Source organism: Thermobia domestica, chromosome 14 (genome assembly GCF_964235325.1).
Source record: "Thermobia domestica chromosome 14, izTheDome1.hap1.1, whole genome shotgun sequence".
Taxonomy (NCBI): domain Eukaryota; kingdom Metazoa; phylum Arthropoda; class Insecta; order Zygentoma; family Lepismatidae; genus Thermobia; species Thermobia domestica.
The window spans coordinates 83,236,692-83,244,450 of NC_137467.1; the positions used below are offsets into that span (position 1 = coordinate 83,236,692).

At 32.8% G+C, this 7,759-nt stretch overlaps 1 protein-coding gene across 1 annotated transcript in view; it reads right to left on the minus strand.

Moving 5' to 3' along the window:
* The window catches only part of LOC145670239 (cytochrome P450 4C1-like), a 231,101-nt gene extending 225,085 nt beyond the window's left edge, over positions 1 to 6,016 (minus strand). Inside the window, exon 1 of the mRNA XM_081738635.1 lies at positions 5,744 to 6,016. Coding sequence (XP_081594761.1) covers positions 5,744 to 5,758 — 15 coding nt within the window. The 5' untranslated portion in view covers positions 5,759 to 6,016. The remainder of the gene's footprint in view (positions 1 to 5,743) is intronic.
* Positions 6,017 to 7,759: the final 1,743 nt, after the last annotated feature.

Here is a 7,759-nt window from a genome sequence, read left to right on the forward strand (position 1 = left end):
TATATAGAAGCATATATGTATCTGGTTGACAAAAAGCAGGCCATTAATTAAATAGATAGTCTATTATTTTCTTCGCATTGTTATATATGTGCATGTTCATTAAATCATAACAGCTATCAAACATTACACCTGGATCTCTTACTGTTTCAACCTTTTTCAAAATATTGCCTTGTACTTCATACTGACTGACGTAGTACTGAAATTTATTACTGTATGTCATACACATACCGTACTTTTTATTATAATAATAATAATAATAATAATAATAATAATAATAATAATAATAATAATAATAATAATAATAATAATAATAATAATAATTGCAATCTCTACCCCGCCTTCTTTTCACATATTTTCTTCCCTTCTAGGGCAAATATTAGAAAACGCAAAAGCACGTGTTTAGTTATTTTAAATAAGTCCAAATACAAAATTTCATGTTTCTAAAGTTAAGAGATTCCGAAATTTGGCCACCTTATTATAGCATGTTCATATTATTGTAATAATTGTAATTGTGTCCCTTTTTCTTCTCCCCATACTATTTTCTTCCCTTCTAGATCAAATATCAAAAAGTGTTGAAACATGTATCTGTTTATTTTAAATGAGAAATCCAAAGACCGAATTTCATGTCTAACTTTAAGAGATTCGGAGATATGGACATTTTATTATAGTATTTGTAATCCCAATCACATTTTTTCCAGCCATTTCTTCTACGCCAAATATTAAAAACGCTGAATCACACGTGTCTAATTAGTTTAAATGAAGCGACCATATACCATATTTCAAGTCTCTAACCTTCAAAAATCCGGAGATGTGGACATAAGATCGACGGCTTAGTGTCATAGGAACGTATCTACAAAAAGTTAGTTTTTCAGAATCGCGAAAAGAAATCTTTTCTTTTGTTTTTTCGTATTTCATTTTGAGTTTGTAATAATCCAAAATGCTTTTCATTTTATCAACCATTTTTTTTTTTTTTTTTTACAAGGAAGTTTAATTTATAACCATTTCACGGAAAGAAACATTCGACCTTTGATATGACAGAAATGTTCGTATCTTAAACAAAAAAAAAAGTTATATATACGTTCCTTTGACATTAAGCCTTTGAGATGATTATATCTCGGAATTCATTAGGTCAGGTGCGCACCCAGAAATTTTTGTAAGGAGTAGTCCAAGCTTTTGGGGAGGGGATCCAATACGACAAGCCAATACGTCTATGTAATATTGAACAGGTATTATTCTGCATCCGAAAAGAAAATGGATAATTGTAAAACACTTCCACCTACATTTTCAGGGAGAAAAAAATAATAGAACTAAATTGTTTTTATAAGAGAAAGAGTGCAAATAAAATATAGTAAGACTATCCACGCAAGCTCCCCACTGAAGAATTTATTGAAGAATGGAGGGGTCAGAACTTGTAGAAAGAGTGGAGAAAATTTATTAAGATCAATAAAGAAGAAGAATAGAAAAGGCACCGAAAAGATTAACGAAGAGGAAGAAGGAATCATCTACAGGGTATGGTGTGAGGACTGCGATATGTCATATATAGGAGAGACAGGAAAGAGAGTGAAAGAAAGATTAAAACAACATGAAGATGATGTTAGGAGGAAGAAAGATACCAATGCCATAGCCTATATAAACATGTTAAGGAGACGAATCACGGAATTAATTGGGATAAGACGGAAGTATTGGAGATGGAGAAAAGAACGATAATAAGGAAGTGGAATGAAGAGATTGGATAAAGAAGGTAGGAAGAGATAAACTGATGAACTGGACAGGAGGCTTACTTATTAATGAATTATGGCAAGGAAGTTTGGATAGCACAGACAAGAAAAAAATAAAAAAAGGCCCTTATAAGAACCAACAATGGCGGAATGTGATTAGTTGGAAAGTGAACAAGAAGAATTACGGGATTGGCTGAAGACCTCAGCAAATAGAAGGCAAAAAAAGTACAACAATAACTATGTGTGTCTGTTAAAAGAATTTAATTTTTTTGATAACAATGACTATATATATGACTGTTAAAGAATTTAAACTTTGTCATAACAATGACTATATATATGTCTGTATTTTCATTTATTTTTGATATTGTCTGAAGAAGGATATATTAGATATCCGAAACCGTTATTATAATTTAAAATAAAGTGTTTTAAGCTTTGGTCAGTGTTTCTTTTGTTAAAATAAACTATAAGATCAAATTTTCATGCTACATCAATCATTTTCTTGTTAAACAAATATAATTTTGTTGAGAAAGTGTACAAATTAGGTCGAGTTAGGAAGTTTTGAGCAGGGTCCAGACCCGGTGATCCTCTACATTAAGTTCATAAAATAGAATTTTAATATAAAATAATTGAAAAAAAAATGTTTGAGTATTTTGTTGATATTTTACCTAGAAGAGAGGAAAAAAAGAGATGAAAATGGTTCACTAATATGTTCATAGATAAGCGTTTCACCCTTATGCAAGACTTCAAGTTTAGGCGAACTTTATATAAATAGTGCAGAGGAAGGAATGCAAAATATTGCCCGCAGTGGCACTTGGCGGCATTTTCTAGTTGTCACGGGAAACGATCAGATCAATCAGAGTTTAATGCCCCTTTCAGCTCCATGATTATTACGGCTACCACACACAGAAAATCCTCCTACATAACCACTTCGTTTTCATTTTTTTTTAATTACAGAAATTTCGAAAACGTACTCATTTATATTCCTTCTTTTTACCTTATTTACGCGTGTTATTTCTAGTTTATTATTATTATTATTATTATTATTATTATTATTATTATTATTATTATTATTATTATTATTATTCGTCAAGTGTTAAAATTCAAATGAAATAAAACTAAATGAAATCTTTCAGTTTAACGTACCACATCCCTTTAGTCTAAGGTAGACGGATGGTTAAGGCAAGTGAATGATGATGGAAAAACTTGTGGAATTAGAATGTGGGAGGAAACAAGAATATTCCGAGAAAATTCAGGGACACGATGTTATCCACCACAAAACTTTGCTTGGCCGGGGATCGAACCAGAAGTAAGCAGTTTACCACTGAGCCACCATGTCCCTCATTAAAATTGAAATATTATTTAATTCATTTTTGATAGGAATATGAAGAAAAATGTCTCGAGGACAACTAGAAACATCCATGTTGTGAATGGGACTCGAACCCAAGACAGGTAGGACAATACATCTTCTACCGAACTATTCAGACCATTTATAAAATAGAACTTTTTTTTGTTTTGTTTTATTCTTCCGTACTCTTATTAGCTCTTTGTGCATTATCATTATCAGACTAGGCAGGGACAAGAACACAGAAACATCGAAGACAGTTAAAAGTACTCATATTCTTCAGTAAGATTCGTAAAAAAAATGACTTGAAATCTTTCAGTTTAACGTCCCACGATTATGCCCTTTAGGGTAAGAGAGACGGGTGACTAAGGCAAGTGAATGATGATAGAAGAATTAGTGGAATAAGAATGTGGAAGGAAATGGGAGTAACTTGAGAAAATCCACGGACACGATATTGTACACCTCAAACTTACTTGACCGGGAAATGAACCAGAGACCCCACGCACCAGAGGTAAGTGCTCTACGACAGAGCCACCGTGCCCCACAGTAAGATGAATTCCGTCTGACAAACATCTGTTTATTGGCCTTCCGAATTTATTTGGCCATGAAGAGAGACTTCAGGAAAGTAATTGAACATAAGATAATTCAAAAACACGTCTCTCTTTTAGAAATCTACGCTTATTCCTAGGTGCAATTGAAGGGAATAGATATATGTGCACTATTTTAATCTCTTGGATAACCTTTCTTGCAGACCTATTGTTCAAAAATAATAATAACAGATACAAGCAAAGTCTTCGTATATTCCTTCGTAATAATAATAATAATAATAATAATAATAATAATAATAATAATAATAATAATAATAATAATAATAATAATAATAATAATAATAATAATAATAATAATAAAGTAATAAAGCCTTCGTGGCTAAGCGGTTAGCGTACGCGCCTTTGCCGTGGGAGATCCGGATTCAGTTCCGTGTGGTTTGGATCCCACGTTAATCAGTAGGTCCACTTTTCATATAACCTCGCTGCTGGAAGGAATGTTAAACTCAAAATTAGTTAACTCAATAATAATGATAGTAATATAGTTCAATAATGTTACTATCATTTAACAAACAAACTTCTTAAGATGAGACATATACCTACCTATCGATAGATAATCCTCATCACTGGCCTAGCGGCTGACACATGTGTCTTTGGTACACGTGGTCTCGGATTCGATTCCCAGTCGGCGAGAATATAAAAAACTTAATTTCACTACCAGTCACTTTCATTGCTCATCCATCTTCTTTAGTCTAAAGGGCATAATAGCGGGACATTAAACGAAAAAAAAAAAAAATCAATCAATGGTTCTCAACTAAAGTGGGTAAGTGTAAATCCTCACGCGCAGCTTTTGAGGAAATCCGAAGAAACTATTTCTTGTTAACATTAAAATTGGTGCTATACAATAACTACGCTTCCTTTTTAACGTGAAATGATACTAAAGCATACTGTTCAAGTTTTTCATGAAGAATCTAGGAAGATAATGATACACACTTAGGTTAATCATATAATTAACAACATAATGATTAAGTCTAAAAGCTTAATTTTTGTTCATTGTAATACAGTGCAAAGATAGACATCATCAATCTAAAGATTACATCAAGTTAAACAAAATTTTCATGCGTAGATTTCGAGAAAACTGCAAAAAAATATTTTTCAATGACGATAAAAACCAGTGATTCTTTCAGAAGAACAAATGTTCCGTGGGGGCACAGTTAGTATTCGGAGGACCACATACTATTTTCACGCGGTACTATTCCATTTATTATATCATAGACGTATTATTTTGGTCTCCTCCGGGAGGGCACTCTCAGAGATCCGAAGGGGGCAGTGCCCCCAAAAATATATGTCTGGAAGAAACACTGATAAAAAGTATCTCTTTCGTTGCTAATAATAACTAATAGTTCTTATTCTGCTGAGGTTGGAACGTATTGTTTATTTGCTACATTCAAATTCCTAACAAAGAAACACACACATACTTCTTGTAAATATAATAACTTTGGGCCAAAACAACGAATATCAATATATGAATACAACAATCATATGATACCTAGTATTGACAAGTAGAGCAAGGTATTCACGTTACAATCGGGAAAAGAAAGCGGTGTATGCTGAAGGCCATTTCTCCGTTCTTTAATAGGGAAAAGAAAATCCCAAGCAGGAAGGTGCAAGGAAACACCAATAAATATTTACAGAATCACTTTTCTATTTTTCTTTTTTGTCTTTTTTTCTTTCTTTCTTGAATTGGCATCGTTAAAGAGTTTTGCAACAACAATGAATGGCATTAAAAGATGTTTTGAAAACGTTGAAGATGTTTTCAAGTATCTTGTGTACTGTTTGCATTATTGAAGATGAAGTAACAATCGTTGTATTAGCAACAGCAGAGGTGTTCATCGGCGAGGAAAGGAATCCTCAACTTCTTGTAAGGCGAGTTGAGTGAAAGTGGAAGAGCATTCTCCGCTGAACGAGACGCTTCATAAAAACGGAAGAAAAGATTATATATTCTAATGATCATGAGTTCATAGGATTCTCAGATATTCTTCTGATCCTTCTCATCATCCGTTTGTAATGTTATTGTATTGTTGTTATCAGTATGGTACAATGATAATTTGTTACAAAAATGATTTGGTATTACTTACCAAAATTTTCGACATTGTCCTTTATAAACTGTTCACACACACTACTTGTTTGAGACTGATGTACTGGAAAATGGCTCTGTGGCTGATACACTCTCAAAGAAATCTCTCGTTGTTGTCGTTGAGTTTGTGTAATAACATTACGAGGCGTTTAAAACAACTTTCTCCTGCGTCGCCGTTGGACCCGGGGAAAAGTACTTGTGCCTAAGCCTCGTTTTTAAAAAGTTTTTTTTCTTTTTTAAATTTGTTGCTTTCTTTTCTTCTTCGTTTTTCTTTTCTGAATCTTTGACTAGGCCGGAAGCATATAACGAAAGAAAACAAGGCTTCCTGGATGAATGGACCAAAGGTATGTAATGTTATGCTCTCCGGAAGTGTTTCCTTATAAAGCGGGTCGTGTTTTATAGGTTGATTTCTTCTTCTTTCTTGTTAAAATCCTTTTGAATATATATTTGTAAGTGGTTCTTCAACGAGAACACGCGTCTTACACAAACTAGCAACGTGCTTTTGTGATATGACATAACATCCTGTAATCCATTAACAATATTGCTGGTGGAACTGGTGTTTTTTTTTCTACTCTTCCTTTCCTCTAAACCTATGTTTTTTATTTTCATTTTTTTATGGTAAGAAAGGATGAGATCTATTGATACAAATCGGATACAGTAATTCATTAACATAGCTCAGAGGAGAAACATTCTTAACAGAAACCGCAGGATAGTGAGATCCGCCTATTAGGTTAGTGCAAATAGTTTCGTAGATTTTCTGTTGTCTGCTTATAAAGGTATTTATTTACTAGTAGTATCTACCTCACTGTTGACGTGCTAGGCTTTTGTCTCAATGTTACTATTATGAATGCGTGTGTCACCGTTAAAAAAAAAAGACAAATAAACAACAACAGATAGTTATTATTGACAACAAACGGCATAGTTTTCAGGGCCATAAAATTTCCTTTTTGGATCAAAAGATCCATTATATTGCAGTTATTTATTATTATTATTATTATTATTATTATTATTATTATTATTAATAATATTATTATTATTTGTAGGTCTTATATCTGGAGAACTACATGCTACGTATAGTGCAGCCAAATCCGATCTATTACTTAACTCAGCATGATGTGCTTATTCCGTAGAAAATATGAAAACACGATTTAGGGTCCGTTCAAATATTTTGTAGCCCCTGATCCAAAAACTAATTATTGGCCATGATCGCAATCTTTTGATTCATTTTTGGTTTTCCTAACTTTTAGTTATGGATTTTCTCAAAAAATGACACATGAGAATTTGTCCTGAAGCAGAGGCGTACTCTCAGGGATGGTCCATCGGGTCCAGACCCCTCAGAAACCATAATTTGACAACTTTCTTAAGAAAACGATGGTTGCTCTAGAAGAGAAATATTGAAGAACCTTCAAATTTGATCTTACATCTATACTCTTTGTTTTCTTATAAGAATAAGTTAGCTTTATTATTTTTGTTGACAACATAGGTGGTAGTGCTTTAAAAGTACTTATCCTTTTATTGGGTATAGAATAATACTAGCTCAATACTACCTAAATATAGCGAATACTGAAGTAGGATTCAGAAAAATTAGTGGAGGAGGCAATTCTTCAAGCGAGGTGGGATTAGAATTAGCGTATCGTTGTATTGGAATGTTGTTTTGTTATTTTTATCACCTGTCGATGGATCAAACAGACACTATGATAGCGATTATATATATATATATATATATATATATATATATATATATATATATATATATATATATATATATATATATATATATATATATATATATATATATATATATATATCCAGTGGCGGATCCAGGATATGATCAGGGAGGGGCTAAACCATAGTTTGCAGCTTTATCTAGTGTAAAGCAGGATTGAAGCCCATTTTATCCAACGTACATCTGAGCGCCCCTACAGCTCCCCTTGGATATATATATACCTTTCCGAAAATAATTATATGAAGTGTAGTTTCACCCGCCAATATTTTTTAATTCTACTGTAGGGTGGAC